This window comes from Mesoplodon mirus (assembly GCF_964341445.2).
Source record: "Mesoplodon mirus genome assembly, chromosome: 19".
Lineage (NCBI taxonomy): Eukaryota > Metazoa > Chordata > Mammalia > Artiodactyla > Ziphiidae > Mesoplodon > Mesoplodon mirus.
The window spans coordinates 63,125,921-63,153,302 of record NC_138995.1 but is presented as its reverse complement, the minus strand read 5'-3'; the positions used below and the strand labels follow the sequence as shown (position 1 = coordinate 63,153,302).

Sequence of the window (27,382 nt, the reverse complement as noted above, 5' to 3'; positions counted from 1 at the left end):
GGAGCACGGGCTCTAGGCACGCAGGCTTCAGTAGTTGTGGTGCACGGGCTTAGTAGTCATGGCTCTCAGGTTCTAGAGCACAGGCTCAGTATTTGTGGTGCATGGGCTTAGTTGCTTCATGGCATGTGGGATCTTCCTGGACCAGGGCTCAAACCCATGTCCCCTGCACTGGCAGGTGGATTCTTAACCACTGCACCATCAGGGAAGTCCCTCTCCGTATATTTCTGTTAGTATTTGTTTTACGTACATGGGTGTTCCTATATTAGGTGCATATATGCTGATGTAAAATCCTCTTGTATTGATCCTTTTTTCATTATATAGTATCCTTCTTTATCTTTCTTTATGGCTTTTGTCTTAAAGTCTATTTAGTCTGATATGAGTATTGCAACCCCACTTTCTTGTCATTTCCTTTTGCATGAAATATCTTTTTCCATCCCCTCACTTTCAATCTCTATGTGTCCTTTGCCCTAAAGTGGGTCTCTTGTAGGCAGCATATTGTAGGCTCTTGTTTTTTTTCCCCAATCTGCCACTCTGTGTCTTTTGATTGGAGGATTTAGTCCATTGACAGTTAAGGTAATTACTGATAGATATGTATTTATTGCCATTTTAAACCTTGTTTTCCTGTTGATTTTATATTTCTTCTTTGTCCCTTATTTTTCCTTTTGTGGTTTCATGATTTTGATATTATACTTATGTTCTCTTCTTTTTGGTTTTTGTGAATCTACTGTATGTTTTTGATTTGTGGTTACCCTATTTTTCAAGAATGTTAACCTCTTCCTATATCTGCTTGCCTTAGACTGGTAGTTATATAGGCTGAAACACATTCATTCTAGGAAAGAAAAAGAATCTACACTTTTTTACTCTCCTCCCCCACATTTTATGATTTTTTTTTTTTTTTTTTTTTTTTTTTTTTTTTTTGTGGTACGCGGGCCTCTCACTGCTGTGGCCTCTCCCGTTGCAGAGCACAGGCTCTGGACGCGCAGGCTCAGCGGCCACAGCTCATGGGCCCAGCCGCTCCACAGCATGTGGGATCTTCCCGGACCAGGGCATGAACCCGTGTCCCCTGCGTCAGCAGGCGGACTCTCAACCACTGCGCCACCAGGGAAGCCCACATTTTATGATTTTGATGTCCTGTTTTACATCTTGTTCATCCTTTTGCTGTTCATTGTGGTTACCATAATTTTCACACCAATTTTTGGATTTTTTTTCTGTAGTCTGTGTCCTGGCTTTAAATTTAAAGTAAATTTAATTAATTTACTTTCCAACTGTGATTTTTTTTTCTTTCCTATAGATTCTTACTTCTATTTAGAGAAGACCTTTCAATATTTCCTTTAGGATAGATTTAGTATTTTAGTTTTTGCGTGTCTGAGAAATTCTTTATCTCTCTTTCTATTCTAAATGATAATCTTGCTAGGTAGAGTATCCTAGGTTGCATATTTTTCCCTTTCAGGACTTTGAATATATCTTGCCTCCCTTCTGGCCTGCAGCATTTCTGTAGAGAAATCACCTGATAGCCTTATGGGGGTTTCCTGGTAATGAACTCTTTGTTTTCCTCTTGCTGCCTTTAGAATTCTCTCTTTAACTTTTGCTGTTTTTATTGTAATATGTCTTGCTGTAGGTATGTTTCGGTTTATCTTATTTGGGACCCTCTGTGCTTCCTGCACCTAGATATGTGTTTCCTTCTTTAGGTTTGGGATTTTTTTTTTTTTTTTTTTTTTTTTTTGCTGTACGCGGCCCTCTCACTGTTGTGGCCTCTCCCGTTGCGGAGCACAGGCTCCGGACGCACAGGCTCAGCGGCCATGGCTCACGGGCCCAGCCGCTCTGCGGCATGTGGGATCTTCCCGGACTGGGGCACGAACCCATGTCCCCTGCATCGGGAGGCGGACTCTCAACCACTGCGCCACCAGGGAAGCCCCATTGGGAATTTTTCAGACATAATTTTTTCAAATTCGTTTTCGATCCCCTTTTCTCTTTCTTCTCCTTCTGGAATCCCCATTATGTATAGATTGGCATGGTTTATATTATCCCATAGGTCTCTTATATTGCTTTCATTTTTTTTCATTTGGCTTTCTGTCTGCTGTCCTTGTTGGGTGATTTCCATTTTTCTATGTTCCAGGTCACTTATTCATTCTTCTGCATCATTCATTCTGCTATTCATTGCCCTTAGCTTTCATCTCTGCAGATGAGTTTTCTAATTTTTTGTGGTTCCTCTTTATAGTTTCTAGTTCCCTTTTACAGTACTGTGCATTTATGTTGATAGCTTTTCTTACTCCTCCACTATTTTCATTATATTCTTTTTGAAATCAGTGTCTATTAGAATGAAGAGGTCTGTTTCACTGTTTGTTCTTTCAGGGGAAAGGAAAACCACTGGGAGTGGTTTCTCTGCTGTTTACCAACCAGTGTGGAAGGATTTCAATATTTGACAAGTCAGTTCAGCTGTTTAGGGCATCTACATATCAGCTCAGCTTAAGAGTAGATTTTGCTCTGTGACATGCCAAACCTGTGAAGCATATACCAAATCAGACAGCAAGCCTTGATAAGTCTGAAGCAGATTTACCACATTAGGAAGAATGCCCATTTTCAATTTCTAGGGAGCAGACTAGGTCATCTTCCATTCTATAAAGATCCTTAATATAACATACAGTGGTATTTAAAGAGCTATGTTTTAACATTTAAAAAACTGTTGCTCATTAGATGTGCACAATTGGGTATGTTCCTCTAGTGAGAGTTGTAGGTATTTTTTGATGCACTTCATTATCACATTTGAAATGTTCACTCTTTAACTTAATTAGTAGTGCTTAAAATTACTATTATTTTGTCTTTTAGGTTACCAGCTGTCTTTGAAGCTTAGTGATGTCAGAGCTGTTATGTAACCTTTTGTTGTCCCTGATTGTTCTCCGTAATGGCATATATTGTTTAAGTTATATTTTTGCACCATAAAACTTCACTGTTTTTATTATATTTGTATTTAATTTTAGAAAAACAGTTATAAGCATCAAATATATTTTAATATATACCTTATTGATATAGCTGGAACATTGACCATTCCATTGTAGCATTTGGGAAAATGCTGGTTTAGACCATGTACGTCCTGTAAGGCATAACTCATGTTTCTGCCTCCTCTTTGAAGCCTTTTTCACTGCCCCAGTCTGTCCTTATTTTCCATATTGAGAAATGCTCTAGCATTTAGTATGAATAACATTTTGCACTTGATTGTTTACAGTGTTCTGTTATTGCCAATTTTTGTGTGTATCTTTTCTCCATCAGTAGAGACTCTGAAATCGTATACTTTCCATGACAGAATATCAACACTAAGCACAGAGAAGCTGTCTAGCAATTACTTGACATGTGTTGCTCAGAACTCAAGATACTGACAGAAAATTTCACTACCTGTAGTATTTCTCTCCAGAAGTATAGAGAATTCAACTTTTTAAACTATGCTCATGCGAGGGTAACACTAGTTGAGCAAGAATATGTTTATGTCATTTCAGGATTTGGTGACATTTGGGGATGTGGCTGTAGATTTCTCTCAAGAGGAGTGGGAATGGCTGAACCCTGCTCAGAGGAATTTGTACAGGAAAGTGATGTTGCAGAACTATAGGAGCCTGGTATCACTGGGTAAGGAGGTCTCCCTGTAATTCAGAATCTGCACGTAGGGCTGCTTTCCAATGTAATGTTTGGGAAACCTCTGATATAGTTTGCTAAATTTCTGATTTTTGTGCTCCCCCAAATAAATTTAGTTTTGTAGAATTGGCAGCTTCATTAGACTGTCCATGCAACTTCATCTTCCCCATTCTTCAGAATCCTTCACCTCTTCCTCAGCTCCCTTCTATAATGGCCTCACCTTCCTGATGACCAAGCAACTTGATCTGATTTATGGGCCTGGCTAATTCCCCTTTTATTTCTTGTAAGCAGGAGTTTCAGTTTCTAAGCCAGATGTGATCTCATTATTGGAGCAAGGAAAAGAGCCCTGGATGGTGAAGAAGGAGGGGACAAGAGGAGCATGCCCTGGTGAGTGAGAGAGAACTAGGGAGGCAGAGGCCATTGCAAGGAAAAGCTCAGCTATTGTGAAAGTTCCAGCTCATAGTTGATGTTTCCTGGGTAGCCTGAAAAGGCTCAAGGCCTGGGAAGAAACACTGAGGTGTGTCTAGCGTGAGTTTCCCAACCTAACTCTCCTTACACATCATGTGTGTATATTTTCTCTCACACATAACTGTCTTCTCTGATAACATTTTCTTATTCTCTGGATGCAGATGTCACAGTTATCTCCTTGTCCTTGCTTTTTAGTTTTACACACGTTGCTCCATACTATGTTTAAAACTCCAGACACAGCAATGCATTATTTTTTCCTTTTTGGTCACTCATTCCTTTCAGATAGAAGGATTGATTCATTTACTTATTCACTTGATTCACTGAATTTCTACTTTCATAAAATCATTCTGCTCAATTTTTAGGATTATTCAGAGGTTTATAAACCATCAAAGAAAAAGCATTTCCAGTTGTATTTTCAAGTCTGGGTAACTGGAAAATGATAGCATTTAATAGAAACAAGTCAGAAGAAAGAACAGGTTGGTAGAGGAAAAGATGAATTTGGCTTGGGACAATAAGAGACTTATTTTTAAGAGATGGGGAGATTGCCAAGGGAAGATATGCAATGTATGATTGGAGGGAGATGGAGGCTAAGAAAAAAAAGTCTGATTTAGAGATGTTAGTGTGAAGGAATGAGGTCATAGTCTTAGAGTTTGAAAGAAAAGTCCTGGTACTGGGGCCTTTGTGGGGAAGGGGACCTTTGACAACTTTCTCAATGTCTTCTCTGGTAAATAACCTCCCTATAGTTTTTTCCTTGGGTTAAATTATATAAATTTTAATTTTTCTAGTTAGTTACCCTTTTCATTTAGATTACAGATTTATTTCTATGAACCTGAGCAATAATCGCTTATAATTGTTTTTCTTTTATATCTAGTAATTTCCAGTTTTATTTTACATAGCAGTTCTTTTTTTAGAAGTTGTTTGGTACTCATTAGTCAATTTTATTAATTTTTATTTATTTTTAAAATCCAGCTTTTGGACGTATCTGTTAAATATAAAATAGTGTCATCATTCTTCTCTTTTCTAATTCTCTATTTTCTGCTTTTCTCTTTACTAATTGTTTCTACTTTCCTTAGGTTTATTTTGTTTTCCATTTTGCTGAAAAAAACTATTAATTTCATTTTCTCATTCACTAATGACATTATTAGGAGTTTTAGTTTTCCTCTGAATATAGCTTTAGGTGACTTCCATAGATTCTGATATGTAGTTGTTTTTATTTCCATTTCCTAGACAACCTATTTTTTTAAAAAAATTCCCTTTTACACAAGAGTTGTTTAAAAGAAAGTTTTCTTGTTTTATTGTATCTTGATCAAATTGTTTTATCATATTTGATCAGGATAGTAATTCGTACTAATTCTACTCTAACGATTGGAGGATTTTATATGTCCTAATATAGCATTAGTTTTCTTTAACGGTTCCATAGGCTCCAAGGTATAGTCTCTATTTTCAGTGTAAAGAGCTTATTACATGAGTTTCTTTTTATTATGTTACTAAAGTCTCTCTTTACTTAATCTTTCTTGATTCCATCTATAACTTTTTCTTTCTTATTTATTTTTCGCTGCATTGGGTCTTAGTTGTGGCATGTGGGATCTTTTGTTATTGCACACAGGCTCTTCATTGTGGTGCTTGGGTCTCTAGTTGTGGCATGCAGGCTTCAGAGCACATAGGCTTTCTAGTTGTGGCATGCAGGCTCCAGAGTGCATGGGCTCTGTAGTTGTGGCACACAGGCTCTGTAGTTGTGGCACGCAGGCTCAGCAGCCGCGCAGCATGTGGGATCTTAGTTCCCCAACCAGGAACTAAGAAGGCGGATTCTTTACCACTGGACCACCAGGGAAGTCCCTATAATTTTTTCTTAATAACTTTAATTATTTACATACAGTAAATTGCATTCGTATAAATTACACGTGATGAGTTCTGACAGTTGTATAAGTACATGAAACCATCACCACAATCAAGACATAAAACGTTTCCGTCACCCCAAAAGATAGCTTGTACCTCTTTGCAGTTCATTCTTCTTCACTCCTGGTTCAAACACTAATCTGATATTTGTCATTTTAGATTACTTTGCATTTAAACTAAATGGAATCATACTGTTATGTGTGGCTTATTTTGTCATCAAAATTATTTTGAAAATCATAGTTTCATATATAACTTACTCCTTTTGTTTCTGAGTAGCAGTCTATTGTATAGATGTTCCACAGTTTTTCCATTCACCTGTTGATGCACATTTGGGTTGTTTGCAGTTTGGGGCTATATGAAGTGGTCACATACAGGACTTAGTGTGGACATATGTTTTCATTTCTCTTAGGTAAATATCTAAAAGTGGAAAAACTGAGTCATATGACAGGAATATGTTTAAATTTTTAAGAAACTGCCAGATAGTTTTCCAAAGAGATTGTATCATTTTCATTCCCACCAGCACTGTAGAAGAGTTCCAGTTGCTCTATATCCTCACCATATCTTGGTGAGGTTTTTTTCTTTTTTTTAATAATTTTATTGAAGTATAGTTGATTTACAATGTTGTGTTAATGTTTGCTGTGCAGCAAAGTGAATCAGTTACATAATATATATTCTTTTCCATTATGGTTTATCACAGGATATTGAATATAGTTTCCTGTGCTACACAGTAGGACCTTGTTATTTATCCATCCTATATATTGATATAGGACTTTGCATCTGCTAATCCCAAAATCCCAATTCTTCTCTCTCCCACCCCTCCTGCCCCTTGGCAAACACAAGTCTGTTCTCTAGATGAGTCTGTTTCTGTTTTGCAAATATATTCATTTGTATTGTATTTTAGATTCCACATATAAGTGATATCATATGGTATTTGTCTTTCTCTTTCTGACTGACTTGGCTTAGTATGATGATCTCTAGGTCCATCCATGTGCTGCAGATGGCATTATTTCATTCTTTTTTATAGCTGAGTAATATTCCATTGTGTGTGTATGTATGTATATATATACACACACATATGTACCACATCTCCTTTATCCATTCACCTGTTGATGGACATTTAGGTTGTTTCCATGTCTTGGCTACTGTACATAGTGCCGCTATGAACATAGTGGTGCATGTGTCTTTTTGAATTATAGTTATGTCTGGATATATGCCCAGGAGTGGGATTTCTGGATCATATGGCAAGTCTGGTGTTTTGAGGAACCTCCATACTGTTTTCCATAGAGGCTGCATCAATTTACATTCCCACCAACAATGTAGCAGGGTTCCCTTTATGGTGAGCTATTTTTAGTTTTGTCCATTCTAATGATTGTGTTATGGTATCTCGTGGTTTTATTATGTATTTATCTGATGACTAATGATGTTGAGGATCTTTTCATGTGCTTATTGGCCATTCATGTATCTATTGTGAAGTATCTGTTCAAATCTTTTGCCCATGTTTCATTAGGTTGGTTTATTATTACTGTAAAAGTCCTTAATACTGGCATGCTTCATTTTACTGTACTTCGCAGATATTTCACTTTTTACAAATTGAAGGTTTGTGGTGACCCTGCATTGTCAGATGATGGTTAGTATTTTTTGGCAATAAAGTGCTTTTTAATTAAGGTATGTAAATTGATTTTTTTAAGACTTAATGCTATTGCACACTTAATAGACTACAGTATAGTGTAAACATAACTCTTACATGCACTGGGAAACCAAAAAATTCGTGTGACTTGCTTTATTGTAATATTCATTTTATTGGGGTGGTCTCGAACTGAACCTGTGATACCTCTGAGGTATGCCTGTATAGTCCTGATACAAATTCTTTGTCATTTATGTGTATTGAGATATACGTACCAATTGTGACTTGTATTTTTATTTTCCTACTACTGTCTTTTGAACATCCAAAGTTTTCAATATTTGTGAAGTCCAAATTATTGCCTTGGTTTGTCTTTTTCGTGTCATATCTAAGAAAGTCTCACTACCCACAGGTCACAAACATTTTCTTCTGTGTTTTCACCTAGGAATGTTATCATTTTGGCTTTATATTTTGGTATATGTTTCACTGAGCTAATTTTTGTGTCTTGTGTGAGGTAAAGGTTGAAGTTCTTTTTTTTTCCCCCAATTTGTATATATAGTTTCTCCAGTACCCTTTCTTTTAAAGACTTTCCCTTCCCCATTATATTGTCTTGTTGGTACCTTCACTGAAAATCATTTGACCATATATGCATGCATTAAGTTCTAAATTCTGTCCTTTCACCAGTACCACACTGTCTTCATTACTGTAGCTTTATAGTAAATGTTGATATCAGTTCAATTTGTAAAATCACTTTGACTATTTTAATAGATCATTTGCATTTCCATATAAATTCTAGGATGAAGTTGAGAATTTCTACCCAGAAATCCTGCTGGGGTTTTGGTTGGGATTGTGTTGAATCTATGTATCAGTTTGGAGAGAACTGACACCCTAATATCATTTTTTTCAATTCCTGAGTATTGTTTATTTAGCCATTTTTTACAGTCTTAATTTCTCTTAGCAGTCTTAGTTTCTCTTAGCAGTGTTTTGTTATATCCAGTGTAGTGGTCTTATATTTTTAAGTATTATATTTATATAGGTATATATAAAAATATATATATACTTATATCTAAAAATTTTTTTTCCTGAGTCTTTTATGTTTTTTTGGTACTGTTATATTAAAAAGACCATTTTCCAATTGTTTGCTGCTAGTATGTAAAAATGTAAATTGATTTTTTTAATTTTTTTTTTAATTAAAGTATAGTTCATTTACAATGTTGTTAGACTTTTATATTAACTTTACATCTTTTGACCTTGCTGGATTGATTTAGCAGCTGCTCTAGTAGTTGTTTTGTAAGTTCCTGAGGATTTTCTGCATGAACAGTCATTTTTTCTGCAAATAGTTTTATTTTTTCCTTTCTGATCTTTATATGTCTTCTTTTTCTTGACTTATTGTAATAGCTAGGACCTCCTGTAAAATGTTGAATAGAATTGGTAAGAGCATATATACTTGCATTGTTGTAAGGGGAAATGTATTCACTCTTTCACCATTAAGTTGATGTTAGTTACAGATTTTTCATAGATGACCTTTATCAGCTTGAGGAATTTCCTTTCTGTTCCTGGTTTGCTGAGAATTTTTATAATAAACAGGTGTTGAATTTTTTTTTTTTTTCCGGTATGCGGGCCTCTCACTGTTGTGGCCTCTCCTGTTGCGGAGCACAGGCTCTGGACATGCAGGCTCAGCGGCCATGGTGCACAGGCCCAGCCGCTCTGGGGCATGTGGGATCTTCCCAGACCAGGGCACAAACCCATGTCCCCTGCCATCGGCAGGCAGACTCTCAACCACTGTGCCACCAGGGAAGCCCTACAGGTGTTGAATTTAGTAAAATACTTTTATATCTATTGAAATGATATGATTTTCCTTTTTAAAATCTGTTAATGTTGTGAATTACATTGATTTTCATATATTAAACCAAGCTTGCATTAAACCAAGCTTGCATTCATGGGACAAACTCCACTTGGTTATGATTATGCCTTCATATTTTCCTGGATTTTATTTGCCATAATTTTATATAAGCTTTACATTTATGTTCATGTGCTACACTGCTTTTGTAAATCATAATAGGAATTCTGGTTTTACTATAAATAAGGTGAGAAACCATTGGAAAGTCTTGAACAGAATAATAGGTGATTTGATTTGGGAATGAAAAGGGTAAGGCAAATTAAGGCCAATGGCAGGTTAATAAAACCAAGAAATTTGATACAAAATTACTTCTATATGAAGGCATCTTAGCTTGAGTATCAATTGAAAACTTACATTTGGTTGGAACATATCACATAGAAAATGATACTCAGGAAGACTGCTTCCAGGCTGCAAAAGTTTAACCATGGAGTTTTATGTACAGCCTATGGTAATTAATGGTACCGGGAGTTTTTTTAGCCACACTGACATGAAATTGGTTTTTTAAAGGTAATGAACTTAGCTTGAATGCAGGAGAACTAGCAGCGAGAGAGGAAGGGTGTTTGCAGACTGTTACATTAATATATATATAAAAAGATTATTATGATTTTTCTGATAGTTACCTTAATAGTTATGCATTATTTTCTTAAAATTTTCCTTCATTCTCATTCTCTATAATCTCATGATTAGACTGCATTTAACAGCTGTTAAATCCTTGAACTTCTTATGTAGTTCATTCACCAATTTGTGCTTTAGAAGTTCTTCTTTTCTAATGCATAAATACAAAAGACATTTGTTTTCTTGGTATCTTTTAGATTGGAAGTATGCACTTAAAAACAATGAATTTTCATCAAAGCAAGTTATTTATGAGGAATCATCCAAAGTAAGGACAATGGGAAGAAGCCATCTTAGTTATAACCTTGACTGCTCCAGTTTGAGAGAAGACTCTAAAAATGAGGACTGGTTTAAGAACCACTTGGGAAGTCAGGAGATACATTCTAGTCAACTGATCATCACTCATAAAGAAATCCTGACTAAAGATCAAAGTAATGAATATACTAAATCTTGGCAAACTTTCCATCAGGATGCAATCTTTGATATAAGGCAGAGTTTTCCCACCAAAGAAAGAATACATAAGCATGAGCCACGAAAGAGAAGCTACAGGAAAAAATCTGTTGAAATGAAACGTAAGAAAGTCTATGTAGAAAAGAAACTTTTGAAATGTAATGAATGTGAGAAGGTTTTCAACCAGAGCTCATCTCTTACTCTTCATCAGAGAATTCACACTGGAGAGAAACCCTATGCATGTGTTGAATGTGGGAAAACCTTCAGCCAGAGTGCGAACCTAGCTCAACATAAGAGAATACATACTGGAGAGAAACCCTATGAATGTAAAGAATGTAGGAAAGCCTTCAGCCAGAATGCCCATCTTGCTCAACATCAGAGAGTTCATACTGGAGAGAAACCTTATCAGTGTAAAGAATGTAAAAAAGCCTTCAGCCAGATTGCACACCTGACTCAACATCAGAGGGTTCATACTGGAGAAAGACCTTTTGAATGTATTGAATGTGGAAAGGCCTTTAGTAATGGCTCATTTCTTGCTCAGCATCAGAGAATTCACACAGGAGAGAAGCCTTACGTATGTAACGTGTGTGGGAAAGCCTTCAGCCATCGGGGATACCTAATTGTACACCAGAGAATTCATACTGGAGAGAGACCCTATGAATGTAAGGAATGTAGGAAAACCTTCAGCCAGTATGCACACCTGGCTCAACATCAGAGAGTTCATACTGGAGAGAAACCTTATGAGTGTAAAGTATGTAGGAAAGCCTTCAGCCAGATTGCATACCTTGATCAACATCAGAGGGTTCATACTGGAGAGAAGCCCTATGAATGTATCGAATGTGGGAAAGCCTTTAGCAATAGCTCGTCACTTGCACAACATCAGAGAAGTCATACCGGAGAGAAACCTTACATGTGTAAGGAATGCAGGAAAACATTTAGCCAGAATGCAGGCCTTGCTCAACATCAGCGAATTCACACTGGAGAGAAACCTTACGAATGTAACATTTGTGGGAAAGCCTTTAGCTATAGTGGATCTCTTACTCTACATCAAAGAATTCATACTGGGGAAAGACCCTATGAATGTAAGGATTGCAGGAAATCTTTCAGGCAGCGAGCACACCTTGCTCATCATGAGAGAATTCATACAATGGAGTCATTCTTGACTCTTTCCTCCCCCTCCCCCTCCGTGTCCAGTCAGTTGCCAAGACCTGTAGGTTCTATCTCCTAAATATGCCTTGAATCTGACTCTAATTAATTTCCATTCTGTCATCTTTGTCCAGTACACAATAATCTATTTGACATGGACTATAGAAATAACTTTCTAATTGATTCTAATTGATCTCCTTGTGTTTAAAAAGTTTAATCATATCACTTCTCCTTCATTAAAACCCTTCATTGGCATCCCATAGGTCTTAGGTCAAGGCACACATTCCTCAAAATAGCCTAAAAGACCTCCAACCCCCAATACTTTGTTCCAGTCTACATTTCAGAGTCCCATCTCATGTCAATATCCATCTCATTCTTTGGCTACTTATCAACATTAAGAATTTATAGTGCAGCATCAAGTAGATCTGGGTTCCAATTCTTACTCTTCCATGTTCTGGCCCTCTAGTTTTAGAGAAATCTTTTGTCCCTTGTAAGCTTCAGTCTTTTTATTTATATTATGGAAATAATAATGGTACTACCTCAAGTTAATGTAGGGATTAAATGAGATAATGCATGTGAAGTGCTCAGCAGAGTGCCTAGCATAAAGTAATCACTCAATAAACACTAACATAAAATTAAAAGGTACTATGAAAAAAGATCATTTCAGCAATGATTATCTGCGAAATAACAAAGCAACCCAAAAGACTAAAGGTTTTTGATTAGGAACAGCAGTCATTGTTCTAAAGGTGGGTAATAGTGGTATCCAGCACAGGAGAGTTAATGTTGGAGTCCATGATGACAGAGTAAGATGGGGGCTTCTGTTTCAACATGAATACACAGAGAGATGATTTTGTTGATAAGAAAAACTAACTTCATTATATAGTCAACAGTTTTAAGAAGCCAGGTGTTAAAAATCACTTGTAATAAGTAAAATTTACTGAGATGTATTCATCATTTGCATTTAAACAAAGGCAATATCGTTTTTAAAAGACAGAAAACTTTAAAAGATCAATAAGCACAGAAGAATAGAAAGTAAAATTTAAGTTTAACTCACCTCTCCTAATTCCAGGTAGATGAATTGTATTAAACACATGTCATTTAAGTAGAAAAGTTGTTAAGCTTCTAAGCTGTAATTCCAAAACTAGAGGGAAAAGAAACCAAAACTATAGGTCAAAACTCATCAACATGTTTGATTTGATATGCATCAAGTTTCAAATGAATATGAATACCTTTAGATGGGATGTGTTTTCCAGTTCTCCACAGTTCAAACCACTACCTGTTCCCTTACATCTGACTTGTTTTACACGTTATATTACTTCCTGACTCCTGAAGGCTTTGAGCATGCAATCAATGCAGTAACCAGTTCTCTTGTGAACATAAATACAAAGAAAATGACTAAAGTTTAATGGAGGATTAAAAGAATAGACATTTTATCCTTCTGTAGGGGAAGACTCAGTATTCTACAGACGTTAGTAGGCTCCAAATTAACCTATAGATTTGTTTGTAGGCCCCAAATTAATCTATAGATTCTTTGTACCACACAAAATAAGACTTTCTTTTTAAGGCTTGAAACATTGTGTTTGTCAACATACACATATACACATTCACAACATACTATACATTAAAAGTGATATTTCATGTCAGTGGCTTAACAGTATTTGGTAAATGAGATTCTGCTCAAAAATATTATTTCTGTACAAAACAATCACCTCGTTCTTTTATCCAGATGCAAAACAAAGTCATTAGAGGACACCGTAACATGCTTTATAATCATGGAGAACGGTCTTCCTAAATACGACATGAGATCCAGAAGCCACACACACAAAGGTTCTAGGTTTGACTATATAAGAACTTTAATAAGCTTTTATATAGTCAAAGATAGTACAAACGAAAGGTTTTTAAACATTAGAATTGGAAAAAATCATTAAAATATGTTTAGCTTATGAAGTTCGTATCAACATAAAAGTGCTTCTACAAGTCAATTAGAAAAATGACACCTCCTCCCCTCATGGCCAAAACAGTATAAAGAGGCAACAGGTGACTGATGAAAGTGGTAAGTGCTGAATCTCACAAGGATCAGAACACAAGTTAAACAAATGAACTACCATCTTTCAATATCAGGTTGATAAAATTTGCATTGCAAAAGCATAGGAGAGGAGGTACTTCTATGTACTGGTGTAAGGGTGTATGAATTTGTACAGTATTTCTGAAAAGTAACTTGTCAGCATCAAAATTTTCATTGGGAATCAAGGTTTTCTTTTGCAGTTAAACACAAGTTTATCTTTCCTCCATATCCTATTAAACAGATAAAACAATTTAAAAGGTATCAAAAAAGAGCAGAAGTCATCAGTGGATGAAAGAATCTAATTTTATAAAAGACAAAAAGGAAAAGAGTGGTTATTCATGAAATGTTGCAGAAGAAGCTGTTACCTGAAATGTTGGCATGACAGGGATTTCAGTAATGGGAGTCAGTCTGTCCAAAGGGTCTCTAGAAAAGTTCATGCTTTGAGTTGGCTTGTGTAGAGGCTGGGTAATAAGGAGACACGATGACAAGACAGTTAATGATTTTTATGTGAAAGTTATGTTAGTACCCCTGCCAACAGCTTTCCCACTCCACCCTCTCTTCTATAAGTAAATTGAAATGGATCCCTTCCTTCACACCATTCACAAAAATTAGTTCCAGCTGAATAAAATCCTAAATGTTAAATAGTAAAGTATTAGAAGAAAGTATAGTACCATATGCTTATGACTTTGCTGTTGGACATATCTTCCTAAATTAGACAAAAATGAAAGCCATAATGAAGTTGATTATATCAAAAGTTAGAATGCTTTTAAAAAGACAAGAAACAGAATGGGAAAAAACTGTAATATAATACAAAGGGAAAGATGTAAGAGTACCTATAAATAGGTAAAGGACAACCAAGCAAGAATAAAAATGAACAAAGGATAAGAATGCGCAAGTCAGAAGAAATACAGATGGACCATAAGTATGAGTCCCTGCTTAACCTTGCTAGTATTGAGAGGTGCAAATTTAAGTAATCTACAATAATAAAAAAAAACTTGGTAGTTGTGTAGAGAAATAAATACTCTCATCAGTGCTAATTTAGAGGCACTGAAGTTTTAAAAATGCTCACTATAACCCCTTTGGAGGGAAGCACAGTACATGAAACTGGGAACAATCTAAATTTCCATCAATAGAGGCATGACTAGAAGTACTAGCACCAGTTTTAAAAAATGGACTGGAGGGCTTCCCTGGTGGCGCAGTGGTTGGGAGTCCGCCTGCCGATGCAGGGGACACGGGTTCGTGCCCCGGTCCAGGAAGAGCCGCGGAGCGGCTGGGCCCGTGAGCCATGGCCGCTGAGCCTGCGCGTCCGGGGCCTGTGTTCTGCAATGGGAGAGGCCACAACAGTGAGAGGCCCGCGTACCGCAAGAAAAAAAAAAAAGACTGGTAATATTGGTATGGATTTGACTAAAAGACACTGATTGAAAATGGAAATTTTTCAGAATAATAGAGTATTATATATTTTAAATATATTTCTAATACTTTTATACAAGTATGCAAGTACTTAGAAAAAGTCCTGAACAGACACATCCAACTGATAAGTGTTTCTTTTGGGGAGGGAACTAGAATTGGACATTCTGGTCAAGAGGGTAGATTTACCATTATCTGTAATGTTTGAAGTTTTAAATAAGAATGTTAAAATTTAAAAAACTTAAACTATGAAAAACTTCAACAAACTCACAGAGAACTAGAGCAGCTAGAGTGAGCGTTGGCAGCCTAAGTTGAAACCTTTTTTGGAACTTGGAGAATTTCTCATCAACTCACCAGCCCTTCCCATGCAGGCAGAGATCCCAGTAAACCTTTTCATTCAGGGAAACAGATCTACGATGAGAATAACCAAAGAACCTCCTGCTATCTACCTAAGATAATCAAACCATATCATTCTTAAGTGTGAACAGACAGCTAAGGATCATCACAGATAAAGACAAGTACCAGCATAATAAGGACCCAGAGAGAGACTAAACCAGAGTAGGGAAAGTTATATAATGAGAAAAAAATAAAAATTTATGTTAGTCTGAGATTTGAACAGATGTTGCACTTTTAAAGCAAATATGGGAAGCTACCAAAAACAGGAATAAGACAGAACTCCTAAGAATGAAAAAACATTATTGCTGTAATGTTTGAAAGAAAATCATGGAAACTCTTCAAGTTCATAAATTGAAAAGTTAAATGAGAAACAAAAGGGACCTGGAAGTTCAGAAGGTCCAACATCTAATTAATATGAGTTCCAGAAAAAAAATTAATAGAGAAAATATAATAGGAATGTATCAAATGATTAAGAATCTAAACTGAAGAAAATTATGAACACTCAGCTAGGAATAGCTCACTCAATGTTGGGCAGGCTGAAGTGGCAAAAAGCACAATTACAATAGAAAAAAAAGACACCCAGAAATACGCTTGTGAAATTTCATAATACTAAAGATGAGCCCATCCTAAAAGCTTTCAAAAAATGGAAGTTTCTCCTGATAAAGAATAATGATCAAGATAGCATTAGCCTTCCCTCTGATGAGCAATATTAGATTGTAGAATACAGAACAGCACCTTCCAACTTATGAGTTAAAACTGCTTTGAAGGGCTTCCCTGGTGGCGCAGTGGTTGAGAGTCCGCCTGCCAATGCAGGGGACACAGGTTCGTGCCCCGGTCCGGGAAGATCGCACATGCCACGGAGCAGCTGGGCCCGTGAGCCGTGGCCGCTGGGCCTGCGCGTCCGGGGCCTGTGCTCTGCAATGGGAGAGGCCACAACAGTGAGAGACCTGCGTACTGCAAAAAAAAAAAAAAAAAAAAAAACTGCTTTGAATCTAGAACTTTATACCCAAACAGTAATTAAACATGAGGCCAAGTACTGATATTTTGTGTTACGAGTTTACTTCAGTTTACTCCCACTGTCTTTTAATAGGGTATTGAATGATTAGCTTCAGCAAAATTTGGACGGAAAAGGAAAAAAACAGGAAAGGCTTTAAACAGTGGATCTAACCTAGCAAAGTGGTGTTGAGGATGAATAGGATGATCACCCTGCAAGAATCAGACCAAATTACTGGTAGGCTAGATATCCAGGGAATCAGTGAAGAGGAACTTAAGAATGAAAGGGGTGGGTTACATTAAATAAAATTAATTCAAAGTTTGAGGATTTTAGTAATATGGTGAAGACAGAAGTTCATCAGAAGGAAAGAAAAACAATTACTGGCTCTGGAAAAAAAAAGAGAAGCCATACCAGATATTATGGTCCTAACATAAAGCAAGCCCCCATAAAATGTGACATGACTTTGGAAAATAACTAGAATATGAAAAAAAAATCCATATGACTGATACAAGGAATAGATTCCTTTAGGTGGGTACTGGGATAACACTGGACTTGTAGAGCAGAAAATGTAATCGTCACACGTTACTTGGCTCTGACTCTTCAGAGAATAATATTTACGTGGTGATAATGATCTAATGGTATTTTATTTCCAACTTTAAAATAGACAAATCACTGACGTCTCTGTGTATATATATCTACATATCTAATATCTACTTAATAATGTAAAGGCAAAATACAGATGATATAGACTGGATGGTTGGAGGTTGACAAGGAAATAAGCTTGAAGCAAGGATAAAGGGAAATATGCTCATTGTATATAGAGGGGATTCAGGACATGTCTAAAGGCGATGGAATAAGAAATGTAGGTTAGCTGTATTTCAAGTTAAAACACATCAGAGGAGCTAATATAACTCAGTGGGATGAATTAAATCCTTACCTTTCATAAGAAAGACTGTATAAAGTTGATAAATTTACAAATAAAATTACAACAACTGTAATCAGGATTATGACAGAAACCCAATTCAAATCCGCTTAGGAAAAAGGTATTTATTAGATTCTGTAACTCAAAGATGTAGAGCATGTATGTTACAGTCTCAGGTAGGCTGCATGTAAGTGTTCAAACTCATCAGAGATTAGTAGCTCACAGCTCTGTGTTCAGTTGTTTCATTCTCTGGCAGGTTCTGTCTCTTGGTAGGAAGAAAATGGCATCTGATGATATTACACTTAAAAAGTCCTTAGAGCTTTTAATCTCAAAAGCAAGGTGATCTTCTCTTTCTGAGCCTCCATGTCAATCCCTGGGAGAAAAATATAATTTGTTCCAGTTTATGCTATGTGCCCACTCTGGACCAATCACCAGATCCAGGGTAGGGAGTACTCTGGCCAAGCTGGGTCAAGTTCACATACCAGGGGAATTGGATCATTGGATGGCCAGTTAACAAAATTCCCATGGGATGGGGGTAGGGTGGAGGGCAGTTGAGAATCAGTTCCCGTAAAGAAAACAACAGACCTGAACTGACATATAAGGGCATCACTGATTCACTAAATGTGTAGATATACCTATCTTTTGCTGCAGAAATACTGTGTGTAATTACAGGGAGCTGCCTCAGCCCCTGTAGCAAGGGTAAGTTAAATTTCCAGGGGTCAACTGGACTCAGTACACAGTTGCTAGTAATTAAGCTATCTTGCCAGACTCCTGAGATGGCTGCACATTGGACAAGGTAATTCCAACAGCAAGAGACTAGGGCTTGGGTGACAAGTGGTTGGGCCTCACCTGCACCATTTATGCCAGGAGACATCAGGGGAGTTCCCTTTAAAGACCTCCAAAGAAGGCTTTCTGCACAGAGGATGTCAGAGACAGCCAACAAAAAGTGAAGCTGTTTACAAAAAGGACAGCAGATCTGCTCTACAAAGGGGATTGCCTTCCAGTTTAGAAAAACTCCATTCCCCCCCCCCGCCCATTTTCATGGTCTCTATGGAAGGGTAGCAGACTGGTACATTCCCATAAGGAGGCAAATTCAAATGTATGTATGCGGAGCTTTTAAAAATACTAACTTTGAATTTAAAGTGGTGGGACCAAGATATCTCTATCCATTTCTCCTTTCTGAAACCAAGTGAAAGCAACAAGAAGAATAAGAAACAGAAGGAAACACTATTTTCGGTGAAGTAAAGAAACATCTATAATTCTGAGTCTCAAAATCCACAAGGAAATGCTGCTAAATGTGGTGAGAATCCTGGGAGAGGAAACTGATGATGCACTGATGAGCACAAAATACCTCCAAAGTGGTGGCATATCTGGAAGGGCAAAAGAAAAGGCACCTCAACTGAAGCCTCAGTATTACTCTGAAAAGTCTGGCTTTAGAAGTCTCCATAAATTCTGTTTACAATTGCAAAAGAGTGGCAGGGGTGAGGAGCTGGAGTGTTCAAGGAGGAAGTACATGGGTTTTGAAGAGGTGATTTATCATCTGACAGAGGAGAGGCAAGCTGCGAATGATGTGCAGGACTGCAAGGTAAATGCTAAATCCTTACTACTCAACATGTGGGGCATGGACTAGCAGCATCAGCCTCACCTCGTAATTTCTTAGGATTCCATAATCTTGGGCCTTAGTCCGGAGCTAGTAATTCAGAATCTGTATCTTACAAGATGCCCAGGTGATCTGAATGCACAGTAATAAGTGAGAATCACTAGGCTAAAACAAATTTCCTACTAGTCTAGAATACAGGCCTTTGATAAACAGCCAGATCAGGAAGAGCTCTACTCATTCAAAAATGTAGTCTAGTCTTTCAGAGACCCTGTGGAATGACAGTAGACTCAGATTTAGAAATTCCTCTTACTAAAATTGAACAAAGTGAGGAAGAAAAAACCCCAATAAACTAGCATCGTTGAAAGAGGAAAGTGATACCACCTTATATCACACACTATGAAAAGTAGAATACAGAATTAACAGAGCCACATTAAAAGAACATGCCAATATCTTTGGCACTGTCTGCCCTCTGGTAAAGTGGCATAATGGAGAAAAAGTAGGCAGAAGAAATTCTGAAAAACTTTACTAATATATCTCAAGATGGGCAAGATGTAGGCAGCACTGGACAAAGGTACATAACATTTCCTTAGCTAACCTTCATTCTAGATAAATACTAGTTTGAATAGGAAAGGCAAGTTGGCAGTATCTATCAAAATATGCCTATCTTTTGATCCAGCAATTTAATTCTCAAAAAATATTGGTAAAAAATTTCAAAAGCATATGTGAAAGACTGTTAATTGCAACCCTGTTTTTAAAAATAAATCCTAGCTCCACAGTGAGGCCTACCCTAACTAAATACTTATTTGAGATCTGCTGGTGAAGATGGAATTATAGAGAATTGTTTACCCTCCCATCTGAAACAATAAAACACTGGACAAAACATGAAACCTTGGCATTCAAGACATTGGATAACAGGCAATGAAACAGAGATCACTGAAAAATGGGGAAACAAATGAGATGAGTACTATGATTTCCCCAGATAACTGCATGGAAAGTTTCCAGGCTGTTGCCTCCCAACGTTGAGGAAATGAAGTTAAAAGTCACGGAGACTGAGGAGACTGGAGTTCACAGGATGAAGTGCCTGAAAGCTCTTAGAGGAAAAAACCCTAGACATCTGCAGAAATTTTAGCTGAATTTTACCTGAATACTCATCAGAACATGCATGTGAAGAAACTACCTGAAGCTGGAGGAAAAAACTGATAGAACTACAAAAAGAAATAGACAAATCCAAATCTTTAAAGTAAAGACTGTTACAAGAAACAAAGAAGGACACTACATAATGATCAAGGGAGCAATCCAAGAAGATATAACAATTGTAAATACATATGTACCCAACATAGGAGCACCTCAATATATAGGGCAAATATTAACAGATATAAAAGGAAAAATCCACAGTAATACAATAATAGTAGGGGACTTTTAACACTCCACTTACATCAATGGATATAAATAACACACACTTAAATAACACAGTAGAGCAAATGGACTTAATTGACACCTATAGAGCAGCAGTCCCCAACCTTTTTGGCACCAGGGACTGGTTTTGTGGAAGACAACTTTTCCACAGACCAGGGTTGGCAGGGCGGATGGTTTCGGGATGATTCAAGCACATTTCATTTATTGTGCACTTTACTTCTATTATTATTACATTGTAATATATAATGAAATAATTATACAACTCACCATAATGCTGACAGGAGGTGGAGCTCAGGTGGTAATGCGAGCGATGGGGAGTGGCTGTAATACAGATGAAGCTTCGCTCACTCACCTGCCGCTCACCTCTTCGCTCGCTCGCCTGCCGCTCACCTCCTGCCATGCGGCCTGCTTCCTAACAGGCCACAGACTGGTTGGGGACCCCTGCTATAGAGCATACTATCCAAAAGCAGAATACACATTCTTTTCAAGTGCACATGGAACACTCTCCAGGATAGATCACATGCTAGGTGGCAAAACAAGCCTCAGTAAATTTAAGAAAATTGAAATCATATCATCTTTTCTGACCACAATGCTATAAGGCTAGAAGTCAACTACAAGAAAAACTGCAAAAAAACAGACACGTGTAGGCTGAATAAAATGCTACTAAACAACAAATGGATCACTGAAGAAATCAAAGAGGAAATCAAAAAATACCTACAGATGAAAACATGACAATCCAAAACCTATGGGACACCACAAAAGCAGTTCTAAGAGGGAAATCTACAGTGATACAATCTTGACTCAGAAAACAAGGAAGAGCTCAAATAAACAACCTAAACTTACACGTAAAGGAACTAGAGAAAGAAGAACAAACAAAACCTGAAGTTAGTAGAAGGAAAAAAATCATAAAGATTCAGAGCAAAAACAAATGAAATAAGAGACTAAAAAAATAGAAAAGATCAATGGAACTAAAAGCTGGTTCTTTGAAGAGATCAATAAAATTGATAAACCTTTAGCCAGATTCATCAAAAAAAAAAAAGGGAGAGGGCCCATTTCAATAAAATCAGAAATGAAAAAGGAGAAGTTACAACCGAAAACACAGAAATAAAAAGGATAAGAGACTACTATGAGCAATTATAGGCCAATAAAATGGACAACCTAGAAGAAATGGACAAATACTTACAAAGGTACAATCACCCAAGACTGAGACAGGAAGAAATAGAAAATATGAACAGACCAATTACCAGTACTGAAATTGAATCAGTAATTTAAAAACTCCCAACAAACAAAAGACCAGGACAAGATGGCTTCACAGGTGAATTCTACTGAACATTTAGAGAAGTTAACAACTATCCTTCTGAAATGATTCCAGAAAACTGCAGAAGAAGGAACACTTCCAAACTCATTCTGTGCAGCCACCATCACCCTGACACCATAATCTGACAAGAGAATTCCCTGGTGGTCCAGTGGTTAGGACTCCGTGCAGGGGGCCCAGGATCACTCCGTGGTCAGGGAGCTAAGACCCCACAAGCTGTGTGGCGTGGCCAAAAACAAAGAGACAAAAAACTCAGACAAAGATATCACCAAAAAAAGAATTACAGGTCAATATAACTGGTGAACATAGATGCAAAAATCCTCAACAAAATACTAGCAAACCAAATAATACATTAAAAGGATCACACAACCAATATCAAGTGGGATTTATCCCAGGGAGGCAAGGATTTTTCAATATCTACAAATCAGTCAATGTGATGATACACAACATTAAAAAACTGGAAAATGAAAACCATACAATCATTACCATAGATGCAGAAAAAGCTTTTGATAATACTCAACATCCATTTATAAAAACTCTCCAGAAAGTGGGCTTAGAGGGAACATACTTCAACATAATGAAGACCATATATGATAAAGCTAACATCGTAATCAATGGTGAAAAGCTGAATGCATTCCCTCTAGGAACAAGACAAGGATGCTCACTCTCGCCACTTTTATTCAACATACTTTTGGAAGTCCTAGCCACAGCAATCCGAGAAGAAAAACAAGAAAAGAAATCCAAATTGGAAAAGAAGAAGTACAACTGTCACTGTTTGCAGATGACATGATACTATACATAGAGAATCATAGACACTACCAGAATACTAGAGTTCATCAATAAATTCAGTAAATTTGCAGGATATAAAATTAATATACAGAAATCTGTTGAATTTCTATACACTAACTACAAAATATCAGAAAGAAAAATGAAGGAAACAATTCCATTTACCACTGCATTAAAAAGAATAAAATTCTGAGGAATAAACCTATCTAAGAGGGCAAAAGACCTGTATAAGACTGATGAAAGAAACTGAAGACAATACAAACAGATGGAAAGATATACAGTGCTCTTGGACTGGAAGAATCAATATTGTTATAATGACCATAATACTGAAGGCAATCTGCAGATTCATGGCAATTCCTATCAAATTACCAATGGCATTCTTCACAGAACTAGAACAAAAAAACTTTTAATTTGTATGGAAACACAAAAGACTCCTAGTAGCAAAAGCAATTTTAAGAAAGAATGGAACTGGAGGAATCATGCTTCCTGACTTCAGACTATAATACAAAGTGACAGTAATCAAAACAGTACAGTACTGGCACAAAATCAGACAGATCAATGGAACAGGACAGAAAGCCCAGAAATAAACCCACACACTTATGGTCAATTAATCTACGACAAAGGAGGCAAGAATATAAAATGGAGGGCTTCCCTGGTGGTGCAGTCGTTAAGAATCCACCTGCCAATGCAGGGGACATGGGTTCAAGCCCTGGTCTTGGAAGATCCCACATGCCACGGAGCAACTAAGCCCATGCGCCACAACTACTGAGCTACGCTCTAGAGCCCACAAGCCACAACTTCTGAGCCCACGTGCCACAACTACTGAAGCCTGTGTGCCTAGAGCCCTGCTCCACAACAAGACAAGCCACCACAGTGAGAAGCCTGCGTACTACAACAAAGAGTAGGCCCCACTCGTCACGACTAGAGAAAGCCCGTGTGCAGCAACAAAGACCCAAAAAATAAATAAATTTTTAAAAAAAGAATATAAAATGGAGAAAAGACAGTACCTTTAATAATAAGTGCTGGGAAAACTGGACAGCTACATGTAAAAGAATGAAATTAGAACATTCTATAACACCATATACAAAAATCAACTCAAAATGGATTAAATACCTAAACATAAGACTGGACACTATAAAGCTCCTAGAGGAAAACATAAGCAGAACACTCTTTGACATAAATCATAGCAATATTTTTTTGGATCCTTCTCCTAAAGTAACGGAAATAAAAGCAAAAATAAACAAACGGGACCTAATTAAGCTTAAAAGTTTCTGAACAGCAAAAGAAACCATGAACAAAACAAAAGACAACTTAGGGAATGGGAGAAAATATTTGCAAATGATGCAACCACAAGGGATTAATTTCCAAAATATACAAACAGCTCATACAGCTCAGAATCAAAAAACAAACAACCCAATTAAAAAAAAAATGGACAGAAGATCTAAACAGACATTTCTCCAAAAAGACATACAGATAGCCAACAAGCATATGAAAAGATGCTTCACATTGCTTATCAGTAGAGAAATGCAAATCAAAACTACAATGAGAGGGCCTCCCTGGTGGCGCAGTGGTTGAGAGTCCGCCTGCCAATGCAGGGGATACGGGTTCGTGCCCCGGTCTGGGAGGATCCCATATGCCGCGGAGCGGCTGGGCCCGTGAGCCATGGCCGCTGGGCCTGCGCATCCGGAGCCTGTGCTCCGCAACGGGAGAGGCCACAACAGTGAGAGGCCCGCATACCGCGAAAAAAAAAAAAAAAAAAAAAAAAACTACAATGAGGTGTCACCTCACACCAGTCAGAATGGCCATCAAAAAGTCCACAAATAATATAAATGCTGGAGAGGGTGTGGGAAAAGGGAACCCTCCTACACTGTTGGTGGGAACGTAAGTTGGTACAGCCACTACGGAGAACAGTAAGGAGGTTCCTGAAAACACTAAACATAGAGTTACCATCTGATCCTGCAATCCAACTCCTGGGCATATATCCAGAGAAAACTGTAATTTGAAATGATACATGCACCACAATGTTCACTGCAGCACTATTTACAATAGCCAGGACATGGAAACAACCTAAATGTCCATCAAAAGATGAATGGGTAAAGAAGATGTGGTATATATGTACAATGGAATACTACTCAGCCATAAAAAAGAATAAAATAATGCCATTTGCAGCAACATGGATGGACCCAGAGATTATCATATTAAGTGAAGTAAGTCACACAAAGACAGATATCATATGATATCACTTATATGTGGAATCTAAAAAAAAATGATACTAATGAACTTATTTACAAAAGAGCAAAAGACTCACAGATACAGAAAACAAACTATGGTTACGAAAGGGGAAAGGTGGGGAGTGGGAATAAATTAGGAGCTTGGGATTAAGAGATACACACTATTATATATAAAATAAACAACAATGACCTACTATATAGCACAGGGAACTATATTCAATATCTTGTAATAACCTATAATGAAAAAGAATCTGAAAAACATATATATATAAATATATATATAATACTAAGTCACTCTGCTGTACATCTGAAACTAACAACACTGTAAATCAACTATACTTCAATTTAAAAAAGAAATAGACAAATCCACAATTATAATAGATTTTGACATGCATCTCCCAAAGAACAAGTTGACTGAAAATCAGTAAGGGCACTGAAGACTTGAACAACACTATCAGCCAACTTGACCTAATTGACATTTAAAAAACACTCCACCCAAGAACAGTAGTATGCATTCTTTTTAAATGCACCCAGAACATTTACCAAGATAGACAATATTCCAGGCCTTAAAACACATCTCAATAAATTTAAAAGGATTCAATTCATACAAACTGTTTTCTAACTAGAATGGATTAAGTTAGAAATCAATAATAAAGATAATTGGAAAATCCCCCAAATATTTGGATCTAAATAGCACAATTTTTAGTAATCCATGGGTTAAAAGAGAAATCAAAAGGCAAAACAGAAAGTATTTCTAATTGAATGAAACTTGTAACACAACATACCAAAATATGTGGAATGCAGCTAACACATTACTTAGAAGGACACATAATATTACTGTCTAAGTTGTAAAATAAAACTCTCAAATCAATGACTTCAATTTCCACCTTAACAAATTAGAAAATGAAGAGCAATGAAACCCAAAGTTACCGTAAGAATGGAAATAAAGAAATCAGTAGGAAACAGAAAAGACAAAAGCAGGTCAATAAAACCAATAAATCTGCACTCAGACAATATGAAAAAGAGATAACATACAAGTTACCAATATCTGGAATGGCAGAGATGACATCACTACAGTTACTAAACGGATAAGGGAATATTGGGAACTTTATGTAAATAAATTTAACCACTTAGATAAAATGGAAAAATTTTCTTGAAAGAACCAAACTGCCAACCTTACCCAAGAAGAAATAGATAATTCTTCAACTTATTCCTGGATTATCCTTTGTCAAGTGCTTTTTTTTTTTTTTTTTTTTGCGGTACATGGGCCTCTCACTGCTGTGGCCTCTCCCGCTGCAGAGCACAGGCTCTGGACGCGCAGCCTCAGCGGCCATGGCTCACGGGCCCAGCCGCTCCACAGCATGTGGGATCTTCCCGGACCGGGGCACGAACACGTGTCTGTCCCCTGCATCGGCAGGCGGACTCTCAACCACTGCGCCACCAGGGAAGCCCTGACCATTTATATTTGATGCAATTTTTTATATATTTAGATTAAAACCCATCCATCCTCTTAACTAATTGTTCTATTCTTTGGTTTTTGTTCTCTTTCTGCCTTCTATTAGGTTAACTGAGGATTTTTAATTATTCCATTTTATTCTATTAACTGCTTACATCTCTTTAAAATGTTTTAGAGGTTACTGTAAGGTTATGTCTTTAACTAACCAGAATATATCTTCAAGTAATGTAACATTAACAAGATATTACACAATATATTTCTTAATTTCTCCCTCACATCCTTTGTGCTTCTGTCATCTATTTACACTGATATATGCTATAGCATACTGTTTTAGACAGCTTTTAGGTATTTAGATAAGTTAAAAAAAAAACCTATCTTACCTTCATTTATTCCATTTCCAGATCTTTCTTTGTGCATCTCCTTCTGTTTAAAGAACTTCATTTAACAGTTCTTTTAGAGTAGGGTCTTCTGGCAATGTATTTTCTCTGTTTTTTCCTCCTCTGAGAAAGTCTTCATTTCTCTATCAATTCTGAAAGACATTTTCATGAAAAATTTCATAAAGACAGTTTTTCCCCCTTTTGTTCCTATGTAATGTCTTTTTTAAAAAATCTTTCCTTGTATTCTTTGAAGCCTTATAGATTTTTGTTCTGGTGTCATTATCCATTGTTTATTCAAATATTTCTTCTCACCCAATTTCTCTATTCCTTCCGGGAATCCAATTCTGCATGTGTTGGACCAATAGATCTTTTCCCACAGCTCTTGGGCGATCTGTTCTTTTCTGTCACCCGCGCCCTCCTCTGTGTTTCAGTTTGGCTATTCTTATTGACTTACCTTCAAGTTGACTTATTCTTTCCTTGGCTATGTCAAGTATACCTATGGGCCTGTTGAAGGTATTGTTCCCCATCTCTTTACTGTGTTCATTTCAGTATTTCCATTTGATTCTCATAGTTCCATCTCTGATCAAATGACCCATCTAATTTGCCTGTTGTACACTTTTTTCATTAGAGCCTTTAACATATTATTTAAAATTCTGTGCGAGGTAGTCTGGGTCTAGTTCTTGACTGCTTTGTCTTTTGG

At 37.0% G+C, this 27,382-nt stretch overlaps 1 protein-coding gene and 1 long non-coding RNA gene across 7 annotated transcripts in view; one reads left to right on the top strand and one right to left on the bottom strand.

The window, feature by feature from the left end:
- The window catches only part of ZNF583 (zinc finger protein 583), a 67,068-nt gene that overhangs the window by 22,456 nt on the left and 17,230 nt on the right, over positions 1-27,382 (top strand). The window contains exons 3-5 of one of the 3 annotated variants that reach the window (XM_082608180.1): positions 3,492-3,618; positions 3,916-4,011; positions 10,322-12,626. The exons of 1 other annotated variant lie outside the window; for it this stretch is intronic. In XM_082608180.1, the coding sequence (XP_082464306.1) occupies positions 3,492-3,618; positions 3,916-4,011; positions 10,322-11,799 (1,701 nt within the window). In that variant the 3' untranslated portion in view covers positions 11,800-12,626. Of the gene's footprint in view, positions 1-3,491; positions 3,619-3,915; positions 4,012-10,321; positions 12,627-27,382 lie in introns of those variants that run through there. One more of the 3 variants, XM_082608181.1, reaches the window with a different exon arrangement.
- The window catches only part of LOC309795640, a 47,819-nt gene continuing 26,213 nt past the window's right edge, over positions 5,777-27,382 (bottom strand). For 2 of the 4 annotated variants that reach the window (XR_014292300.1, XR_014292302.1), the window contains exons 6-9: positions 26,686-26,834; positions 14,148-14,243; positions 12,772-12,858; positions 5,777-10,275 (exon numbers count right to left, since the gene is read on the bottom strand). This is a non-coding gene — a long non-coding RNA (uncharacterized lncRNA). The remainder of the gene's footprint in view (positions 10,276-12,771; positions 12,859-14,147; positions 14,244-26,685; positions 26,835-27,382) is intronic. The other 2 variants (XR_014292301.1, XR_014292303.1) reach the window with 2 other exon arrangements.